The 24,740-nt window shown below is 33.7% G+C and overlaps 1 protein-coding gene across 1 annotated transcript in view; it reads right to left on the bottom strand.

The window, feature by feature from the left end:
- Positions 1 to 1,191: 1,191 nt before the first annotated feature.
- Positions 1,192 to 24,740, bottom strand: part of eps15 (epidermal growth factor receptor pathway substrate 15) — a 46,331-nt gene continuing 22,782 nt past the window's right edge. Inside the window, exons 13-25 of the mRNA XM_056463879.1 lie at positions 24,536 to 24,608; positions 17,845 to 18,006; positions 15,043 to 15,240; positions 11,882 to 12,265; positions 11,700 to 11,777; positions 10,129 to 10,243; positions 9,216 to 9,260; positions 8,829 to 9,145; positions 8,646 to 8,727; positions 8,162 to 8,232; positions 7,925 to 8,054; positions 6,679 to 6,863; positions 1,192 to 3,546 (exon numbers count right to left, since the gene is read on the bottom strand). Of these exons, the coding sequence (XP_056319854.1) occupies positions 3,406 to 3,546; positions 6,679 to 6,863; positions 7,925 to 8,054; positions 8,162 to 8,232; positions 8,646 to 8,727; positions 8,829 to 9,145; positions 9,216 to 9,260; positions 10,129 to 10,243; positions 11,700 to 11,777; positions 11,882 to 12,265; positions 15,043 to 15,240; positions 17,845 to 18,006; positions 24,536 to 24,608 (1,981 nt within the window). The 3' untranslated portion in view covers positions 1,192 to 3,405. The remainder of the gene's footprint in view (positions 3,547 to 6,678; positions 6,864 to 7,924; positions 8,055 to 8,161; positions 8,233 to 8,645; positions 8,728 to 8,828; positions 9,146 to 9,215; positions 9,261 to 10,128; positions 10,244 to 11,699; positions 11,778 to 11,881; positions 12,266 to 15,042; positions 15,241 to 17,844; positions 18,007 to 24,535; positions 24,609 to 24,740) is intronic.

Here is a 24,740-nt window from a genome sequence, read left to right as displayed (position 1 = left end):
AAAATATTGAATAAAATCTAAAAGTTGTGGCTGAATCAATTAACGATTAATCAAGTCCTCCAAATTTATCCCATTAAAAATAAATAAATAAATTGCTGAAAAAAGCAGCGCCTAGGCTGGTTGGCTGGTTTTAGCTGGTCGACCAGTCAGGTTTTAGAGGGGTTTTGGCCATTTCCAGGCTGGTTTTGGCCATTTCCAGGTTAGCTTCCAGTCATTTCCAGCCTGGTCTTAGCTGGTCAGGCTGGGAAAGGGCCAGCTAAAACCAGCTTGACCAGCCTGGCTTAAGCTGGACATAGCTGGTTTTGACTGCGCTCCCAGCCTGGTGGCTAGGCTGGTCAGGTTGGGAGATGACCAACTAAAACCAGCTTGACCAGTCTAGCTACCAGGGGGGCTGGCGGAGTTTGCATGTTCTCCCCGTGTTCGTGTGGGTTTCCTCTGGGTGCTCCAGTTTCCCCCACAAGTCCAAAGACATGCTGCATAGGTGAATTGGGTAAGCTAAATTGTCCGTAGTATATGTTTGTGAACGAGCTTGTATGGATGTTTCCGAGTGATGTGTTGCAGCTGGAAGAGCATCCGCTGCGCAAAACGTACTGGATAAAATGGCGGTTCATTGCACTGTCGCGACCCCAGATTAATAAAGGAACTACCCAGAAAAGAAAAAGAATGAATGAATGTGTGCGTGTTTGTGTGTGTGTATGTGTGTGGTGGGGAGATGTCCTATTTATAGATGACAATTTCAACATTTACCCTGGTGGAAATGGCTGGAACCAGCCTGAAAATGGCCAAAACCAATCAAAACCAGTTTAGGCTGGTTTAAGCTGTTTTTTTCCAGCAGGGTAAATATTGAAATGGTCACCTATAAATAGCACACACTAAAATAAATCTTTATATCACTGAATCAACCAAAAGCCCTTCAATTTTACAAAAATAAATAAATAAAATACACATATAAATAAACGAATAAATAAAATACAATATAAAATGGGTCAAATCAGGTAGAAATAGCTCAGCAAGGTAATAATTGCAGGTACCACTTAGCATTTTCTTGTACGTGATGTTGAAATCACATCCTGACTGTGAGATAAATTCACCCTATTGTAAAAATAAACAAATAAACTCAACTTTCCATACAAATCTTGATTCAATAATGCTCAAACTCTGATAAAACACGCATAAAAGAAAACGAACCACCATGTTTTAATAGTTTAATATTTATTTTGTTTTAATTACATGTTACTTAACATATTTAAACAGTTGCCTCCAATAAGGGACATTAAAAAAATAAAATACAATTAGCCTGTTCTTAAAAGGCAGTCAGTGGCCAACATATAAGTGGTTTTCTTTTAGAGGCACACAAAGCTTATACTTACATACATACATACATACATGATCAACAACAGACAGAGCGTGAGAGATCTTTTTAACAATAAGCAGGGCAGAAAATAAAGAAGCAGCAGCCATTAACAGAAGGCCAAGCATTGGTTTGAAATGAGGAGTGTGAACATGTTTTTATTGTTTAATGCTCTATTAACAGTAGTGCTCAGACTATTCATAAACTGCATTTAAATGTGTGAGAAAAGCCAGATTAGACACGAGGTTTGCGATTCCCTTCTATCATTATGTTCACATAGTTCTGTGTCCAAAGCCAAGCTAGATTTCTGAACAAAGAGAAAATGTTTAATGTCAAAAGGCAATACTGAAAATATCGGACACAGCGGTTAAAAGGGAGCACAGACTTCCTTATATAAAGTCTGTGTGAAAGAAAAGCTTCACAAAGCAAATCTATTGTAGTCACCAAAGACTCCAGAATCCACCTAAACCCATGAGACTGAACCTAAGGAGCAGGTTCTTGTGTTTCAGGCAAAATGTGTGTCATCTCAGTGGCTCCACCTTCTGGTGAAACTACATAATTATATACAACTGAAATGATCACAACAGTATTGGTAGCAAGTCTAAAGTCATTATCTGTAAGGCTTATATACCAATTTGTGCATATTAAACGAGACCAACTGTGCACTATTGATCCCCAGAGTGTGTTTTAAGTGTCTTCTGAAATGTGGCAGTGACTGGATGTTGTGCAAAAAAAAGAAGAAGAATAAATGGGCAGAAGCTGCTCAAGCCAATGATTCTTCTTTTCAAATCGACAATGAAAACATTGCATTGTAGCATTATGAAGAAGTGTAATGCTATGAAACTACTTAAAAAGATTCAATTGTTGTTTTGGGGTCACTGATTTTCTCTCGCCAAGGCAAGGATGAACAATGAGGCACTATAAAAGATATTAAAGCCAGTTTAAAAATGGCTTGATTTTTTTATTTTACTTAAAATTCAATTTCTGGAACTGGATTTGTTCCAATATTGTGTGCCACAATTACATTTTTAAATCATTTTTAAATGTCATCAGGAATAAGACAGGGATATTTGTTTTAATTAATACTTAAACTTCATGTACTCTGCATTGTTTGTTTTTATACATATATAAAATAGATGATGTTTAGGATATGAATACACACGTAGTATAAGATTACTGACAAACAATTCACAAATATGTACAAGTTCATTATTTATAACTGATATTTATAAATTTGCGACGTCAAAAAACAACTCTAGAAGTTTGTCGTGATTTTGATTCTTCAGTGAATGAGTTGGAGTAAAGAAAAGGTGTAAAGATTATAAAGATCAAACTTTTGTTCGTTTGTAAATGTCATCAATGTTCTCATTTAGTAGGGTAGAAATTCAGCTCCATTAAAAAGTTACAAGCACCTCATTTACTGCTGAAATTCACAGGTCAAGTGGCAGATATGAGGTTTTTATAGCATGTAGGATATGTTCCTGAGAGAGGACAGACATGCCGACAATAGAAACCTCTTGTGTCTATGGCTAAAACTGTGGTGGGGAAAAGTGAACGAAGCTGATCAGCTTGTCTGCCTGTAAACCTCGAAAAAATATGTTTAATATTGGCCAAAAGAAATTGAGAACAGCACTTGTTGTTGCACGTTTCGTCACAGAACTAAAATACATTCACTGCATTGATAATAACCATATAATATACTTCAAATAAATGAGGGTTAGAAACACTTGTTCAATTAAACCGAGCATTAAATGATCTAAATAGAAAGCGATAGATTACTGGAAGTCTTTTGATCTGAGGCGTCTTATTTCAAAACATAGGAGTCACCAACGTTTTCAAGCCATTGGTTGAAGTGAGAGTGTTACCTTTTTTCTCCGTCTCGACTTGACCTTCATACTTTTATCCAGCCCATATCCGGACAACTGGAGAACTCGGAGGGATGATTATTCACGTGGCTGGAGATAAAGGTGGAAGGACTGTGCTATTGGTGGTTGTTCCAGCTGTTTCCTCCGTATTGACGTGGCTCGGGTCTTGGGAGTGGTGTCCCGCTTGGGTCAGGATAGTTCAGATTTACTCAGGGCGATGGCCAGCTCCAGATCCTCCTGCTCCTGCTGGGTGAGACGAGCCACTCGCTCCCGCTCTTCTCTCTCACTCTCCCGTTTGGCCCACTCTATCATGTCCTCCTCCGTGGGATACTACTCCACACACACAAACACACAGAAACATACACACACCATAACCCCATCAGACAGCCTGGCAAATTTACACCTGTCTGAAGTAACAGTTATTAAGGGAAAGGGGTCATGCAAATACTACAGACTCATTTGGAAATGTAACAAATTCAAAATGTTTACAGTCTGGTAAGAGTGAGATGCTACAATTATGCATAGCGGCTTCATTAACTATACAAATGAGATATCTGCTGTTTAAATTTACAGTTCACTCAAACAAATTTATTCACACAAATTAAAAATGTTAATATATTCAAATTAGGGCTGCACAAAATATTTTTTGAGTATCGATATCGCAATGTGCACATTTGCAAAAGTCACATCACAATATCTGCAATGTTGAGTCTGAATTACATTTGATCAGGAGTTACAGAATTGTATTTAAATACTGTATTTATACTGAATTTATTCCATTTATGCCAAAAAAAAAGTTCTTACATAAATTTTTTGTATTGTTTCTAGTCCAAATATCTACATTTCAAAGGAAAAATAAGATTAGCTTATTTACCCCACCTGCAGATAATTTTACTTGTTTTAAGGAAAAACACTTAATTTTGACTTATTTCTTCTGAAGGTGAAAGCAAAACAATATTTTTACTTGATTAAGAATTTTTAGATATTTGGTCTAGTAACGAGACAAAGCAATGAAAGAAAAGCATTTTTTTGCATGGTGATTACTCAATTTTTGTACTTGAATACTGTTCGACTCCCCAGAAAACCATCAAATAGAGCTATTCAAATGATCTTATAAAACTGCATTCAAACATTGCAATATTTATTGAACATAAATAAAATATCACAATTTCCAATATTGTGCAGCCCTTTTTCAAATTAGGTATTTAATACTTTTTTCTTTTATCATTAAAACTATACTTAAACCTATAATTAAAGAATATGTAATTATATTCCAGTCATGGTTTTCTTTTTCTTTCTTTTTTTCTATATACAGTTGAAGACACAGTTATTAGTTATTAATAATTATTATTAATTCTTTTTCAAAACTTAAATAACTCCCAAGTTATTTTTACTAGAATGATTTTTCCAATAAATTAAAAACACAAAATTTTAATAACTAATTTCTAATAACTAACTTTTGTCTTTGCTGTGATGAGTGTATATAGTATTTTACTAGCTTTTTTTTTTACTTTTACTTGTATTCAGCTTAAAGTTTATTTTAAAGCCTAACTAGGCAAGTTAACAATTACACTACTGTTACATAACAAGTTACATTACAGTTAAGTTACATTAAAGGCTTAATTAGATTAATTAGGTTAACTAGGCAGGTTAGGGTATTTAGGCAATTTTTTGTATAATGATAGTTTGTTCTGTACACTATCAAAAAATATAGCTTGAAAAGGCTAATAATTTTGACCTTAAAAAGATTTTTTAAAAATTAAAAACTGGTTTTATTGTAGCCAAAATAAAACAAGTAATACTTTCTCCAGAAGAAAAAATATTATTAGACATACTGTGAAAAATTCCTTGCTCTGGTAAACATCATTTGTGAAATATTTTAAAAAGAAAAAAATTTTAAAGAGGGCTTAATATATATATATATATATATATATATATATATATATATATATATATATATATATATATATATATATATATATATATATATATATATATATATATATATATAGTTTTCAACTGTACAAATTAAATAATTTTATTGCATTTTTCAAGAATTTGCATTACTTGAACTATTTCTTTAAGCACAGCTTGGTCAATGTGAACATCAACCAAACCCTCATCATCAATTTAGGGATAATCTACAGTAGATAATAAACGGTCTCAATAAAAGTATAATGGCATACACAAATCCCACAAAGATCAACATGCAAAAACGGTTACATTTTGAAACATAAAAGGAACAGTGCTAATGTGGTACAGCTACTGACACAGAAGGATGGGAGATACAAGAAGTGTACCGTGATGCAATCCATAAAGCTTCTCAGCTAACATCAGCTCATAAGCCTGAAGACACATGAGACTTCATGCAAAACAAAAAGTCATTTGTTAACACAGATATCAAATAAAAGAAATACGTTTAATGATTACTCATTTCATTACTGATGTTTTAGTCTGACGTCTTATTCGTCTGATGTACTCATGTGTCTAGGCCTGGATTGCTCATACGGCCCATCATGAACATGCAGGTATTTCACACAGAAGTAAAGGTGTAGACAACAATGGATTGAGAGCCGTAATCACTACAGTTAGCTGGAAAGCAATTCAACACAAATCATGAAAACAAAAAGAAGACGTCTTTTTTTTGATGTCTCTTCATTTGCAAAGAGTTGTGCCATCATAAGGCTTAATTTATTGGATGCATCAACGTATAAAGAAAGCTCACATGGATAAGTTTTAATTTTAAAAATAATAATAATACAGAAAGGAGCAAACAAGTGCTTTTATAAGCTTAGCTGATTATTGAATTTGTCATATATAGAAACAAAACAAACTGTATATCTTCTAAAAATAAAAAAAGGTGGTGCAGAGAATGATGGGATGCAGATGGAACCAGGAACCAATGTGTGGGAAGTAGCAGCCCAACAGAACAGGTGGACACAGTGATTAGTTTGTGCAGTGCAAGGCAAGGCAAGGCAAATCAGTGAATAAAAAGTACGACAGGGCAATAAACGTGCAAGCCTCAACCAATGGTGGAGAATATGACAAAAGAGCACGGGGGTGAATTGAAAACAGCCAATAGCAAGCAGCCCCACCTCTCCTTCCACAGCCAGTGAGAACTTATATGCGTGATGTTAGGAATACTGCGAAGTCATAAAAAAGTAGGTTTAAATAACACTGGGGTTTTGTTTTAGTAGAAGCGTTAGCCATGATTCAGTTTCACTATTGGATAAATAATTTCATTACAAGCTCATATGTATTTACAAAAAAATAACATAAAAAACAGGAACAGTGACAGTTTTGTGGCTTTTACATAAAGCAAGAGTCAAAATATTGGACGAGGAGCCTTCCGGGAAAACAAACGGGCTGTGAGGGGTCGAGAGGTCAAGGCTGCTGCATTGCGCAGGTGAAATGTCAGGGTCACTACTGGGGGTCAGGAGAGGGAGAGGGGGAGGAGCTCACTTTGTCAAAGCTGGCGAATCGGTTGGGGTCGCACGGGGCTTGGTGGGGTGAGGAAGGGGCGAAGGGGTCTGGTACCGAGTCTTTAGCGGGAAGGGAGGAGAACTCTGCTGATCCCTGGGCCTTGAACAGACCACGGCGGTGAAATGACTCGGACGACTCCGATCGGTGGATGTTGGACCGCTTACCTTTAACACATAGACATAGAGACAACACAGCACTCAAATACAGGTGATGTTATGGAGCCTGGGGGTTCATATTCTTCTGAACAAAGCAAATAAGTCAGTCTGGAATCTGGTTTGTTCAGATTAGACATGCACCAACCGACTGGCAAAAAATGAAATAAAACAAAGGAATTGGTGTTTTTGGGTTTGCTTTTAGTTTTTTTTTTTTACTTTTGATCGACAACCTGCTGATTTTCACTTTAATTCAGCCAGTCTCTGTCCCGACTTGCATAAAATCAGCACTGCAATGATTTTAATGTTAACAACCAAGCACATTTACATTAACAAACTGAACAAATATTTACTTTTGTTCAGTCAATACTTAAATGACTGACGTTTTCAACATTAAATTAAACGCTGTACTAATATGTCTTTTGTGCTTGGACGGTTTGCATTATAACTCATATTTAGGTGATTATTTGAGGTTTGATATGTTATAAAAAGTGATGAAAATGATCAGGATGTTTATTATTTTCATTTGTAAATACCTCTATACAAAGCTATAGTAAACATCTATTTTTTAATTTACTATGGGCAATACGTATTCCACCTACAGGCAGAATTAATTAGTTTTTATTATGCATGTCTATTGTTTCTTAGACATTTATGTTTTTAAGTAAAATCATTTCACAAAGCTAAAGTGAAATCGTATTTATCTTTACTTGCAATGCAATAGATTTGAAGTAAACTAATATATAATTACAAAAAAATTTAAATAAATAAAAACAAATAAAAACAAATAAAAACAAATAAAAATAATAAAAATAAATAAATAAATAATTATTATTATAATATATATATATATATATATATATATATATATATATATATATATATTACATTGTAACTTTAAGTAAAAAAAGAATAAAATGATAATTTGGAAAAATATATAAAATAAAAATGAATAAATAAAATAATATTTTGCATCAGAAAATTTGTTTGCAAAAAAGAAAGAAAGACATGGTTAACCCGAATTGGCCATGAAAAATCAAGGTCAGTGCATCACTAGATTAAATCCATTTTACCTGGGGGTGGAGGTGGAGGTCTGGTCGGGGTTCCTGTTTTGGGTGGTAATGCTGGCGGTACATCTGACTGAGTGTCCTCCTTGAATAAATTCTTGTTTGTACTGGAGTCAAATGGATCATTGCCATTAGACTGAAAGGCAGAAAAAAAGCTCAACGGCTGCAGTCAGGTCCATTTAAATCATATGGTTGGCAACTGAGCTGAAATACTGGACTTCTGTTTATGTTCAAGATCCTTACCTTTGCTAAGCTGCTGAAGTCTGCAAAACCTCCGCCAAAAGTCTCGTTGCCAAATACTGCAGAAAAAGGGTCTGAAACAAAGTAAGGTGCGCCAATCTTTTATAGTTGATGAACTGAACTGATCACATGTAGGCAGTCGCAAACATCAGAAAACATCAGTCTTTTTTACTTAAATAAATAATAAATGCTTTAAATAAATGCTTAAACAACACAACCAGTTGAGTCATTACTATAGTTTTCCAAGTTAAAATTAGTAAATGTCCAGCCAATCAAATTCAACTGCTAATATTTTTACATATATCTCTGAAAAAACAGGGAAAACATGTTGCAAATTTGAATATTTATTTCATAGCTTAAAATTGCTTTTATGACAGATTTATTTGAACATACATTAATGCATCCTAAAATATGAATCTTGAGGTTTAAAAATCAATAGTGGATTATCAAATGAACAAAATCAGTATAGTAAATCCAGCTCTAATACCTGTTTTATCTGGGTCTGAGTTGGCGACAACTGTAGTTCCTCCAGGAGCAAAAGGATCGTTGGCGGATGCTGGTCCATCTCTCTGAAAGGAAAAAAACTATATCTAATCAGTTAAGGCACAATTTATGATGAGTGCAAAACAGAACACAGTTTATATACTGCATAAAGCAATTATGCACTCACCGCAACCATATCTGATCCTCCAAACGGGTCGTGTCCTGTGCCAGACGAGCTGAAGGGATCAGAGTCTGCCAGGGCGTCCATTTTGGATCCAAATGGATCAGTGTCCTGGAGGTTTCCACTACTAGAAGCGAATGGGTCTGGAGTGACTGCATTGGTGGTCTTGGATGTGAATGCATCGGGCTCTTTTGGGCCTGTGGTGTTGAATGGGTCAGAGGAGCTGAAAGGATCTCGTGAAGGGAAACTGCCAGAAGACTGCTTGAAAAAGTTGTCTGCTGCAAATGGGTCTGTGCCTTTAAAAGGGTCCCCGCCGAAAGGATCTGGACAAAAACAACATTTGTAAAATCTGCAAATAGATATTTTAAAAACACTTCTAACATGAATACGCACCTGAAATATCAACTTTTGCGAAAGGATCTTCAGTGAATGGATCACCTGCAAAAAATAGTTTTAAATATATTTACTAAGTCAATTAACTGTTACTACTTCTTAAAATAACTTGCAGAACATTTATTACGAGGACGATATAGATGAGGTATGCCAAAACTCGGTCCTGGAGGGCCGGTGTCCTGCATATTTTAGTTTCAGCCGCAATTAAACACATTTGAACCAGCTAATCAAGCTCTTTCTAGGTATACTAGAAACTTACAGAGAGGTGTGTTGAAGGAAGTTGAAGCTAAACTATGCAGGACACCAGCCCTCCAGGACCGAGTTTGGTCACCCCTGATCTAGACAATCTATTTTTCTAAAGATTTTAATTTGTAAAAAATAACATAATAATTAAGGAACACTCCACTTTTTTTTTTTCATCAAGTCCCCTTGACATAAAAAGTTAAGTTTAACCCTGTTTTAATCAATTCAGCTGGTCTAGCGGGTCGTATTTTTGCTACGACCCATGTTTATAAAAAAGATTATAACGCAAGATGCTAAAGGTGTAATTCAATTTAATGATTTATGAAAAGCTAAGTTAAAAGTGCCCCTGCTGGACCAGGAGATAAGCTGAATAGAAAAAATTGGTAAAATCCAACTGTTTAACTCTAGAGGACTTGTAAAACGAGCCCATTTAACAAAAAAGTTAAGTTTTCTTTTAATAATACATAATTTATTATTAGTCATATTGACCATTTTATACAGACATTTTAAGCAAACGTTTGCAGCCTCAAAAACAAGAACAGCATGTTAAAATATATACATTTTTCTTTTTTATTTGAGATTTTTTCATATTTTTCCCTAAATCATGCATCCATACGGAACCGTTTGATTGTGTTTTTGTTGATGTTTCTACTTTGTGTGCAGATCTTACTGTCAGTGAAAGGGTCAGACTGGAAGAAGTCAAGGCCAGGGCCGCTGGGCGGGTTGTTGGGTGGCACTGTGTCTAGCTGAGCAGTTTCTTTCTTCTCTGGCTCCACAGTCTCTGCCTACAAGACACAAATCAATTAGCATAAGTGTATGAACACCTACTCATTTTCTGACAATATGGCCATTATATCATCTAAAAGTAATACATCAGATTTGGGGGTACATATCTGCTAAAATAAAATAAAGAGATTACTTTTCACTTTTAGGTCATTTCATTACAATTACTTTCCTTAATAACGGTACGTAAATGCAACAGTTCTGTATTTTTTGTATAATAACTAATATGGTTTCCGCTACATTCATTCTTCCATGGCGGGGCGCCACACTAAAATTCATCCCGCCACGACTACATTACAGTCGTTTTTTTAAATAGTGGGTTATAATCGCACCAAAACGTATTAAAAGGTAAGTGAATTATAACAGCTCAAACTTTTCTGTGACCGTAGTAGTGCTGTGCGTTATTTGTTTAACCCTTTAAGGTGACATGCTGACTGACAGGTACAAGAGGCCAGCAAACACAGCGTAGCTTTCAGTTAAGATGAACACAGTTTCCATAATTCTATTTTATTTATAGATAAAAATCTATGGCTCTGCATACAATGACTTTGTCTTGCTGGAGTTTATAGCCGTTTCACTTTACTTCAGGACGCATTAATGACACTCTGTAGGTCTATTGGAGACATTCATAAATATTCCTAGCAAATCTAATAAATATACTCGTCATACTCGTTACATAAACAAGCTACATCGCACTTCAGAAGCTTTTATTTGAGAGTGCAGAGGAAAATCTGTACTTGGGCAGCGTATATTTCAGGGCGCGCAAGAAGTTTTGTGCACGAACAGAGGAAATCGGCACTCGAGCACAGAGATTCAAATGCTCGTACTTGTAATACTGCGCTCACGACATCTGTCAGTGAAATAATACCACAGGTAGTTGGTAAATCTGTGTAAAAGGCCCAACAGAGTCTTCTGCCACAGCTGGAAAAAATCCAAGAGGAAACACTGAACTAGATCTGTTTTTAACTTAAGAAGGTTACATTGACAACTGCACATAAAAAAATATGGTAAATATGAAATATGGTGTCATTATTTAGAAACATTTTGTTTTGATAGACACAAAAAAAAACAAAATTAAGCAAAAAGACACTGTTTGACTCAAATAAAACAAATTCTAAGAGTTCAATTTCTAATGCCTTTGCATTGAATTTTATAGGAATTTTATGTAATATGGAGGCAAGTAATTAAATTACTTAATGACTAATTAAATTTGTTTTGAGACTAAATAATTAGAAAATGAATTAATACAATTTTAATAATGAAATTAGGAATAAATTATTTTTTTCGGGCATTTAACCTAAACTGGTACCCATGTATGTATGTAATGTAACATGAATGCACAACTAATAAATAAATAAATATACACACATTTATAAGTATTTAAAATAATAGTTAATAATTGCAATAAAAACATTAACAATTCTGATCAACATTTCTGATCGTCTGTAATTCTTCAACCTTTGGTGTGCTGGTGGCAGGACGCTCTTCTGTATTTTGCCTCTCTTCATCTACCTCTGCCTCTTGTGTTGTGTTTTCCTATAACAAGAGAGGCATAAACAGACCGGCGTATGAGAGCCTATTTGTTAAGTAATGCGCAAGTGGCATTCTAAATATGCAATAACAGGAAGCGGTTTTCTGACCGTGTTCCCCTGAGGCCAGTTGACAGAGGAGGAGCTGATGGTGGAGAAGGTGCTGTTGTAAAGATCACAGCTGTAGAGTTCAGGTTTGGTCTCCTGTTCCTCTGGGCTGCTGGATGGCTCCTCGGCCTCGGACCCGGGCTGCTCCTCCGTGACCCTGAGCTCCTGTGGCTCATCTGTGGACAAATGCTCCTCTTCATCGTGGACTTTGTCTTCTTTGGGTGTCTCTGGTGGCTGTGCTGTAGGTTGAGGCCACTGCAATGGCTCTGGGTGCTCAACGGAGGGTGCCGCTCCGTTAACCAGTACAGGCTCCTCCAGGATTTTCCAAGTAAGCCGTGCAGTCACTTCTCTCTCCTCCATTTTAAGCTCAGACAAACGCTCCTGTTCCTATTGGGGAACAAAAAGCACTGTATTATGTAAGAAAGACGTTTTTTTTAAGCAAGACAAGTAGTGTGCACTTTTAGGAATGGGATTAAAAAACAAAACCCAGACCAAACCCAGTTGCAAACAATTAAAAAGCAGAAATAAGAGGACGTTCTTTAACCTATTTGTAATAAAACTGAACAAAAAGGTTTAGCAAACAGACCTTAGATGAGTTATGCTTAAACCTCATCATGATCTTTGTCTTCTTTGGGTTTCTCTAATTATAGTGATGATGATGATCATAACAACAACAACAACAACAACAACAACAACAACAACAATAATAATAATAATAATAACATTCATACATTTTCTTTTCGGCTTAGTCCCTTTATTAACCTGGGGTCGCCACAGCGGAATGAACCGCCAACTTATCCAGCATGTTTTTACGCAGCTGAAGCCCTTCCAGCCGCAACCTATCTCAGCGAAACATCCACACACACTCATTCACACCCATACACTATGGACAATTTAGCCTACCCAATTTACCTGTACCGCATGTCTTTGGATTGTGGGGGAAACTGGAGCACCCAGAGGAAACCCACGCGAACGCAGGGAGAACAATAATAATAACACAATTATTATTAATATTATTCGAGAAATTTTAAGACTGAGATCATGGTCTAATGATAATAATAATCATAATTTTCATCATGGACAGGCATGTCTTTTTTGGGTTTCTCTAATCATAGTGTTATATAATTAATAATAATAATAATAACATACAATTATTATTAATATAATTAGAGAAATTTGAAGACTGACATCATGGTCTAGTAATAATAATCATCATTTTCATCATGGACTACTGTCTTTTTTGGGTTTCTCTAATAATAGTGTTATATGATAAATAATTAATAAGAATAAGAATAATATGCAATTATTATTAATATTATTAGAGAAATTTGAAGAACAAGATCATGGTCTACTAATAACAGTAATAATTTTCATCATGGACTGGCATGTCTTTTTTGGGTTTCTCTAATAATAGTGATATGAAGTTATCATTACAACAAATATTATTACAACATTACAATTATTATTAATATTATTTTTTTACTATTTTACTATTTCATTTTTTGATTATTATATTATTTATTATTTTAATTATTATTACAACAATAAAATTATTACAACAACAGACACCATTACTATTATTATTATTATTATTATAGAAGGGTCTGTTCTTCGTACGTGGATTACTCAATTAGCTGGATTTGGTTATTGACCATTTGACATGATCCAGGATCATTTTGTTCTTCAAAACTGATCCGAGAGTTGTTATCATAGCAACAGTTCTGGTAAACAGGAATAAATCGGCTAATTTCAAGAAAACGTAATACTAAAAATATATACGAATACTGATATTTTCTTACAGTAGTAACCTATAGATTATACACACTTGGTAAAATAGTAAAATAGTTAAAAAAAAGTTAATATATACACATTTATAATAATTAATATTAATTAATATTAAACAATTAATCATATTTCTGTATATATACATATACATTTAAAAATATATACAAATAAAACTTATGCAATCTGCACTCCAAAATAAAAGTACAAAAACGCGGTGGTTCTCCTCAAGGGGACCAAAGTGACCATTCATTGATATGGATTTTTTTAGATACAAACATGTACTATTTTAAGGTACTGATCCAGCTTTAGTACAGTCTCTGTATGATCGACAACATGCACAATATTCAACAGTTTTTTTTGTTTGTTTTATTATATTAATAATAATTTATTAATAATAATTTATGCAGTCGTGTACATGTTTTGACAGCTAATATGCCAGTGATTTGATGCTTTGCAAAAGTTGCAGACACCTTTACCAATATCAAAATGCTTTTTTTGGTGCAAAATTCATTTTAATTCCTTACGCCGATAAAGAAATTAAAATAGGCCTAGGCTACTACAGTAAAGAAAATCTGATCTAAAATATAAAACTAAATAAATTGCTAAATACTCTCGACATATGAAAGTATAAAGGACGCAGCCCACAACAAATGTGGAAAGTTATTGCGTATCATATTTAACAAACCGTTTATTACACATTTGATGTAATTTTGCTCACATGGATAATTGAATATTAATTAGATGATGTCATTACGCTGCTGTGCCGTCAGCCAATCGTTGCATTGCTGATCATGACTTCGAGGATCGATAGATCTGTCCTTCACAACACATGCAGCGATCTCATATCAATTCATCCAGACATTTTAATCTGATTCGCGAACTTGTTTGAAGAACCAAATTAGCCAGATATCAGTTATCAAGATTAAAAGATCCAGGATCAACCAATTCATCTTAGATCATTTAAGCGAGGTACGAAGACCCCTGAAGACAAAGACCATGGTGTAATGATAATAATAATTGTTTTCTTCTCGTCTTCCTCTTATAATAATCCATAATTTTTATCATTTAATAGATCTTTAATAATGTTGTCACAAAATAAATACACATTAAACTGAGTAAATAAATATAACACAAATAAAAAATGACAAAAAAAAAACGTTGGGTTCTCTATTAATAATATTTTTTAAAATATTTACTATTTTACAATTAATACCATTAGATTTGACTAAATAATAAAAAAGGTTGATGAGCATTAACATGAACATGCTATGATGACGAACATTTATATTCAATCACGATGTAGCATTTAGAAGCGGTTAATACAGGTATATTACCAAGTCCTGAAAACTAAAAAATTGTTCAAAAGCTAACAAACAAACCTGAACAATCTGCGTGTGGGATTCTTTGACGGCGTCCTCTAGAGGGCATAGTTGAGCTCGAGCAGACTGAACCTTCTCTCCCAGCTGACGCGTTTCCTCCTGCAGATGGAGCAGCTCTTCTCTGGCTCTGGTCAACTCCTCCTCATAGTCACTGATTCTCTGCTCCTGCTCTGTGTGCTGCACCTGCAACGACTGGATCTGAACATACACACAAACACAGACAAGTGATAAAAGAGCAGAAAGCAGATCCGAGATCAGTGTACTCTGTGAACTGCATTGAGAGTGCATTTTTATCAATTTGGATGGAAAGTGAATTAGAACTCTCTTTCCACTGGTATTCAAATTTGCATATGAAAATGTTATGTAAAATTGCATGGGAGATTAGGATGAGAAAGTCCAAATCGCATTCAAAATAGCATGCAAAATTGCACATCCCTTTTCTAGTCACTCACTCTCTTTCAGCTTAGTCCTAGATTTATCATGGGCCGCCACAACAGAATGAACCACCAATTACTCTGTCATATGTTTTATGTGGCGTATACTCTTACTTTTATAGTCATCTCAACTTAAATTAGACTGCTTAATAATATGTTAAACTTTATAAAGCAAATTTAGCAGAAACCTGATTAACTTGTTAAACAGCCCCTATTATGGGTTTTTGAAAATGACCTTCCATGCAGTGTAACACAGCTCTAAGTGAAGTGAAATATCCAACTAAGGCTTAAATCTGAGAATGCACCGTGTTTAAAACTATTGATTCATCTATGAAAGTCGAATCAGAGTGGTTCGAATGAATCGTTGGGGTAATGAATGTTTAACCATGTCTGCGTGACGTCGATATGGAACTCAAGCCCCGCCGAATTGTTCTCACCCAGAAAAATTGAACCCCCCCGGCCCCGCCCACAAACACTGTAAAAGGAAATAGAGGAAGACAAACACTGTAGCAGATCCCGGTTGAATCATGTCACGAAGATGCTGTGCTCTGAAGTGTGAGGGAAAGTTAGTGTTATTTTCCCTACTCAAAGATGAGGCTGTGAAGAGTCAGTGGTTAGTTTATTTTTGCAAAAATACCTCAGGATTATAGCCACAGCCTTGTGCTGTTTCCTGTCATTTTTCTGACAAGTGCTTCAGCAATCTACACACTTACAATGGGGGATTCGTCAGCCGTTTGTTAAAGGGCACCTATGGTGAAAATCTACTTTTAAAGCTGTTTGGACAGACATGTGTGTAGATATAGTGTATAGACAGTCATATTGGGGTGAAATAAACACACCCAGTCCTTTTTTTTCCAAATTTAACAACAAAAACGGTGGACCAATTGGAGCGGTTTTCAGACCGACCTCAACTTGACGTGGGACCCCGCCCACCGAATTGATTGACAGCTGCGTATTAACATGTCCCGGTAGTCACATGTATAATCATATCAACAAGACCAGACGTGCGCAAAGCAACCGAGAACAAAAGGTCTGTTCAGTTTGCTAGGATCATCAATCATCATTAAATGTGATCAACAATGAGTTTTACAAGTTTAAAATGTTTTTAAAACAGTGCACGTGTGTAATGAATTACAGCGATTTAGCTTAGCTTTACTTCATCAGCACAGCCGCGTGTCAGAACAATTATAAAGGAAGATGCTTCAATCCCGGTTTGTGGACGTTAAATCAGGTTCATTTTGTACATTAACATAACAGATATCCATACAGCAGTGAGGATTAACCTGTATCCTGTCATATATGCATGCAAACAGAGTGCGAAGCTAAACGTGCGCACTGTCTCTCTCTCTCTTTCTGTGTGTGTGTGTATGTGTGGGTGTCTGCGCTATTGGTGTGTGTCTGCACTATGTGTGTGTGTCCTCGCTGTGTGTGTGCGTGAACTTTGTAACGACATTGTGTGTGATTAATGGGTGCAACTTACAAAAGCTGCATCAAATACTGATTGTTAAAGTTCTTACTGTAATATTTCTCACAAACGTGACGTGAGATCTGCTTCCTGAGGCAGCCGAGGGCGATGATTGAGGCATGTTGCTGACAGGCACGTGGGAACGGTGGGCGGGGAGGACTAGCCTTAAAGGCCCAGTACAAAAAAACAGCAACCAGGTTTTACCGGCTATAATACAGACACTTCAGACAGCTATAACAAATACTCTGATGGTTGTTTAGAGCTGAAACTTTAAAGACACATTCTGGGGACACAAAAGACTTATCTTAAATCTGGAGAAAGGGGTAACCTAGGTGCCCTTTAAAGGAAGCATCAGAAAAGACTATTGATGTATGGGATTTTGTCAGAACTTGAAAGGAACTTTACAGTACACAGTTCAAGGATCAGTTTCTTTCTCCATTTCACAAGTATAAGTGCGATTAAAATGGTTGACTCCTTGTTTTCTCTAGCTTGAAAATTATGTATTTTATTGTGTTTTGTTACTTAAATCGCTCCACGCGGCTTGTACTGTATCTGGTTAACTCTTTATATTCTCATATATTGTCTAAAACCACGTTAAAAATGCGACACCTGCTGCTTTGCTTGTAGATTAAAATGCGTTTGTGAGCTCGTAAACCACTGCTGTTTGTCGTTGCTATGGCCACCGTCAGCTGTTCTTAAACACATGCAGTGAATAGAGCAATATGCTGGTGTTAAACTGCATTGCTTTAATGCACTCCTGGTAAAAATTGGGCTCAAACATACTCTCTGCACTCTGACTACTTCAAAATTGTTGATAAGCCATCTCACGCTGTTCATATGACCATATGAACCCTGGTCTTTGGCTAAATGCTTCCTAAATTTTTGTAATTTTCTCTCTCTTACCAGTTGGCTCTCCTGGCTGCATTGCTGCTGAATGAGTGTGAGCTGTTCCTCTAGCGAGCGTTTCTGCTCATCCAGCCTCTCCAGCTTCTCCTGCACCTCCTGCCGCTCGGCCTGAAGGTGGCCCAGCTCATCTGAGCCCTTCTGAACCTCTTCCTGCAGGTCCTGAGGGAAAGAGATGCTTCATTTTTAGAGGACTATCAACACAACTTCATCGATCTAATAATAAACAGGAGTTCATCACACTGACAACACTGCAGAGAGATAATGCAGCTCTTAAAATGAAGATAAAAAGGGACAAGGAGGAAAGATATTGAGATGGTAAGGTGTTTAAACCAATTATAAAAGGCACACCAAAAGCCCAAGTAAACGAAACAGAAATGAGACAAAGGAATTATATGCACAACAGCTTAAATGGATAGTTCACCAAAAAAAGAAATTGACTCATGGGATTTTAAACCCTCAGAGTTTCACAAAAAGATATTTTGAGGAAGGCTGGTACTGATTGTCTTCTACATAGGAAAAAAAGACAATGGATACCATCAACTAGTCTTCTTCAAAATATCTTTTTTTGCATTTAACAGAAGAACCCAATTCAGATGGAACAACTTCCCAACATGTTGAACACAGAAGTGAAAAAGAAAATTATGCAATGAACAAATCAATTCTGACCCTTGCACGAACTAAAGGAATAAAGACCCAACATATAAAATAAAAATAATAAAAAAATAAATAAATAAAATAATCCAAAATAAAGTGATTAAAATAAAATGATTTGAAATAAAATACATGTAAAAAATATATATAAATAATAATAATAATAATAATAATAATAATCAAAATATATTTAAAAAAATTATTATTTTAAAAATGAAATAAAATAATTAAAAATAAAATAATTAATAAAAAATGATTTAAAATAAAATACATGTAAAAAAATAATAATAAAAAATAAAAATTAATAAAAAAAAAATAAAAATGGAATAAAATAATTAAAAATAAAATATTTAAAATAAAATACATTTAAAAATAAGAAATAAATTTACAAATAAAATATAATAAAAAAATAAGTTTTTAAAATAATACATTTAAAAATAAACAAATAAAAAATAAAAATAATAAAAAATAAAAATATTAAAATGGAATAAAATAATTAAAAATAAAATAAAATAATTAAAAATAAATTATTCAAAATAAAATACATAAAAAATTTAAAAATGAAATAAAATAATAAAATTGTTATAAAAATAAAGTATTTAAAATAAAATAATTTAAAATAAAAATAAAGTATTTAAAATAAACTAAAATAATTAAAAATAAAGTATTTAAAATAAAATAGTTTAAAATAAAATACATTAAAATATTAATAATAAATAAATGTAAAAATAAAATTACTCAAAAATAAAATTAAATAATTAAAAATAAAGTATTTAAAATAAAATTAAAATAAAAAAAATTAAATTAAATAATGAAAAATAAAATAAAATAGTGCAGGTACACTTCCTTCTCAATGGAAAGTGTAATGTTCAACCTCACGTAGGCATCAGAGTATTGAGCATCAGCTATGGCCTTGTCCAGTGACTGATCTCATGGCCTTCATTTTTTGTCTGTGACATTAATGAGACCACAGTACACTGCATTTATGTGTTTTATGATTTGTGTTCACAGCCTCAGTGCGGCCTTGTGCCGAAACTACTATAATGCAGACTTCAGAGCTGAATATTTCCCGGCAGCACATGAGAGAAAGTGTAGACATGTAGGAGGACTGTGAAGCCTGAGGATGCCATCTGTAACAGGGATATGGAGTCTAAGACCATGCTGCAGCTTATTCTGGCCAAGAATCGCCCACTTTATCATGAAGGCAACGTCTGAATAGTTAGGCAACAGAACAATTTCTTTATGTCGTTTGCGACTGGTTCATTCAGAATAGTTTAAACCACAATAATAGAACAAAAAGAAAAAAGTAATTTATAAAAAAAAATCTATCTATCTATCTATCTATCTATCTATCTATCTAGCTATCTATCTATCTATCTATCTATCTATCTATCTATCTATCTATCTGTCCGTCTGCCTGTTTATCTGTCCGTCTGCCTGTCTATCTATCTATCCATCCATCCATCCATCCATCCATCCATCCATCCATCCATCTATCTATCTATCCATTCATCCATCGATCCACTCTCTCCCTCTCTGTTCAAATGATAACAGTTTAAAAACATTTATGTATTTTAAGAGCTTCCAGTTACTATTAAGCTTAAAGAAAGAAAGAAAGAAATATACAATAATATTTATATAAAATATTTACATTTAAACAGTTTTTGTGGCTGTCAGACAAGAAAATATACCTTGCCTCTCTTATTAAAAAATATAACCAGTTTCAACTTTTAATTTACAAGAGTTAATAAGTTCAATACTTGACTTTTGTTTTGCCTATAACAGTAGTAATTTGAATATTAGTTAAAAAAAAAAAAAGAACGGAAACTGATAGACATTTTTCACATTTATGGGGTATCCCTAAAATGTGTTGAGTTGCCATAGTTGGGCAAACTTATAGCCCAGTGAATAGGAGAGTACCACAAAATTTTTTGCATTGCTTTTTGATCAAATAATAAACGATTTGATTGAGACTGGTAACAGCAGCCAGAAAAAAAACAATGTCAAATTCACTGTCCCACCCATTTACGCTGCATTCCAAAACACCTCATATAAACAGTAATCTGATGCAGTAATCTGATGCAAAGATGATACAATACAAAATTAAACGCATCATAACTGTTTTGATAACGGGGTCCACACATAAATTTGCATACAAACAACAGTATTATTTTAATATACAATAATAGTAAAATACTTATTGTTTAATAACTATTATATATATATATATATATATATATATATATATATATATATATATATATATATATATATATATCCTTAATATACTTTAAGGTGAAGTTATTCTAGTGATGAAGCTGAATTTTTTAGAAGGAAAATTACACATTTATTGAGGAATCTGATTATTGGAACACTGGCTATTTGATATAAAAAATGTATTTGTTTATATCATTTTATCAGAATGTATATAAATAATATATATATATATAATTTATCAACTATACATACAAAATAGATCAACAAATGGTGTGTTTTTTGTTTTTTTTAACCGATCGTATGGTCAATAAACTGTTGAACAGCAAAGCTTCTGTAATGCATATTCTTGAAAAAACAATGGAAATACAAAAGATGTAATTTCCTTCTCACCTGAAGGTACCATTACAGCAGTGGGCAACTCTGACTGAGTGTAGCTAAAAATACCAGGTCTCCAGCAGCAGAACTGAGTAACTGCTAAGGGTGAAGACGGAAACATTCACAAGTCTAAAGCACAAGCGTCTCCTCGTCCAATCAGAAGCGGCGCTGGAAGCCACCAGACCCCGAAATAGAATCTATTCATCATCCCGTATTTAAACACAGCAGCGGCTCCAGCTAAAACTCAGCACACACTCTTATTGAATTATTTAACATTACGAGCTCCCTACAAGCCCTGCATGTTTCAAGGCTAATCTATTAAGAGTCTAAACAAATATTGATCGCATTTATAATTAGAAAGCTGCCTCTAACAGCTTAAAATATTGATTTTTAATTCTCTTTATTTTGCACACTTGCATAGGTGAGATCGTTAATCAGAACTACTTTTGACATTTGAAACTTAAAATCGACATCAATAGAACTCCAAGAAGACTATAGAAATTCAAGAGCGAGATTCATTTTAAATAGGCTTTTTTGCACATGAAAGAGATCACAGGTGTCACTGGCACATTTCAGATGTGAAAAAAACAGCAAATCAGCAGGATAAGTGGCCTTGTTTGATGACAGGAAAGGAGAACCCTGGAGAGCGAGACCAGCTGTGCTGTCAATATGCCATCTAATATCCATACACACATATATCTGTTTTCCATTCCTGTAAGCTTACACACACACACATGCCATTGTTTTTCCGGCTCATTAGGTATCCATCTGTCAATGCATTTTAACATTGTCTTCATGAATGACAGGTCTCAAAATAAAATAAAATAAAATAAATAAATAAATAAAAAATAAATAATAAATAACTAAAAAATACGAATAAAAAATTTTATAAAATATTGTCTTAACGAATGACATGTCTCAAATTAAAACAAAATACTGCTGATGCATGTCATTCTTTCAATGAATAAAATCTCAAAATAAAAATATAAATTCATTGCCTTAATTAACGATATTTCTCAAAATAAAATAAAAATAAATTAAAAGCGTCTGTTGTAATGAATGACATATCTCAATATAATACTGCTGACATATGTCATACATGTCTCAAAATATAATTAAAATAAAAAATAAATTATAGAGTCATTGTCTTAATGTCATTGACTTAATAAATAACAGGTCCTAAAATAAAATTAAATCTTAATCAATAAGATGTCTCAAACTAAAACAAAACACTGCAGATGCATGTCTTTCATTCAATGACTAACATCTCAAAATAAAGATAAAATTAAATTAATTGTCTTAATGACAAGTCTTTTAATAAAAACGGTACTCTTAACGAATGACATGTCTCGAAATGAAATAAAAATAAATGAAAAGTGTTATTGCCTTAATGAATTACATGTCGCAAAATAAAATAAAAGTGCTATTGTCTTAACGAATCTCAACTGAAAACTGGACTGATGCAGTTTCAATTTACTAGAACTGCTATGTTAAGTTGCTCTGGCACAATCTACATTGTAAAAGCGTTATATAAATAAAGATGAATTTAATGAATGACACGTCTCAAAATAACACAAAATACTGCTGATGCATGTCCTTTAAACGAATGATGTCTCAAAACAAAATAAAATTCATTGTCTTAAATGACATTTCTCAAAATAAAATAAAAATAAATTAAGGTCTTTAAAAAATTATCTTTGTTGTAATGAATGACATCTCTCAATATAATACTGCTGACGTATGTCATATGCCTTAAAATAAAATTAATAAAAATTAATTAGAGTCATTGTCTTAATGTCATTGACTTAATAAATGACATGTATCAAAATAAAATAAAAATAAATTAATTTTTTTTAATAATAATAAAATAAAATTAAATTAAATTAAATTAAATAAAAAATTAAATTAAATTAAATCTAATTAAATTAAATTAAACTAAAAACCTTAATGAATGAGATGTCTCAAACTAAAACAAAATACTGATGATGCATGTCATTCTTTCAATGAATAAAATCTCAAATAAAAAAATTTAATTCTTTGTCTTAATGACATGTCTTATAATAAAAATGTTATTCTTAATGAATTGCATGTCTCAAAATAAATTAAAAGCGCTATTGTCTTAACGAATCTCAACTCTGAAACTGGACTGACACGGTTTCAATTTACTACAACTTCAATGTTAAGCTGCTTTGACACAAGCTACATTGTAAAAGTGCTATAGAAATAAAGATGAATTGAACTGAACGAATGACATGTCTCAAAATAAAATAAAACAAAATATTGTCTTAATGAATCACATGTCTCAAAACAAAACAAAAATAAACGCTTTGAAAATAAAAACAAAATAAAATCAATTGTCTTAATGACAGGTCTTAAAATAAAATAAAAATGATATTGTCTTAACGGATGACGTCTCACGAAAAAAATAAATTGAAAGCATGATGTTCTTAATAAAAGTCATGTCAAAATAAAATACAACAAAATCAAATAAAGCTGACATAAGGAATTCTTTAAAGGAAATGTCTCAGAATTAAAATAAAATAAAATAAATAAATTAATGTACATTTCATTCCCTTATTAACTAATCTAATCTAAACGCAGTTGAATACAAAATCTAATTCAGGAGCCAAAAACACCTTCCAGCCTACGAAACGGCTTATTTTCAGCGAGATACACAGGAAATTGAATTATCACACAGCGCAAGAGTGTGTGCGAAAGAGAGGGAGGGGGGGCTTGGATCTCAACGGAAATGAAAAACAACAAATTTATGAGTCAGGAGCCAGTGTGCATACAGTACATAGACCTTGAACTCCTATCAACTCCTGACAGACCAACGAGGAGAGAACAAATACAAGACAGCCAGAAAAGACAGTCAGATGAGCAAGAGGACAAAACAGGAGGCTTCTGTTGGGCTTTTTATGGCTCTTTATTGAGCCAATAAGCAGTCAGTAAAACGTAGAACAATAAAATCTATGCCTATGAAAGGGTCAATACTGTACAGTCAAAAGCGACCGACTGCTTTAAAACAATGATCATAAAAAAAACTAAAGGTAAAATAAAATAATTATACATTTAAACAAATATTTTTATCATTATACTGTAATTGAATAATATAAAATGATAAAAAATAGAAATAATTAAGGACAGCCAGTTGCTCTGAAGTAAATATTTAACTATAAAAGAAAATATCAAATAAAAACGCAGCATTTACATTTAAAGAATACATTTCTTTCTTTTTTTTTAAAGCTACTCAGGCAATAAGCTAACAAATAAACTAAAATGATTTAAAGCAAATTAATGTAATATAGCAAGCTGCTTTTAAACATTGATAAACAAAACAAAAAAGACGTCTGTAAGCATATTTACACACACATATAAATACACATATTCCATCAACAGCTAAATCAAGACATTTATTTGCGCTACAATATGAATGGATTCTTACCTGGACTTCGCTGGTCCTTTGTCGAATAGTTTCCTCCCTGTCTTTGATGTCCTGCTCCACCACACTCTTCTCCCTGAAAGACCAGCACAGACATGAGTATTTAATCACAGTGGCGACGGCGGGTACAGACAGCCAGCCGCCGGGAGCAGGAGGAACAGCTTCTCCCTCCAGCACCATCTCTGAGTCTGCTGCTGCTGCTGCTGTG

This window comes from Danio aesculapii, chromosome 8 (assembly GCF_903798145.1).
Source record: "Danio aesculapii chromosome 8, fDanAes4.1, whole genome shotgun sequence".
NCBI lineage: Eukaryota > Metazoa > Chordata > Actinopteri > Cypriniformes > Danionidae > Danio > Danio aesculapii.
This window is presented reverse-complemented; position numbering and strand designations above follow the sequence as displayed.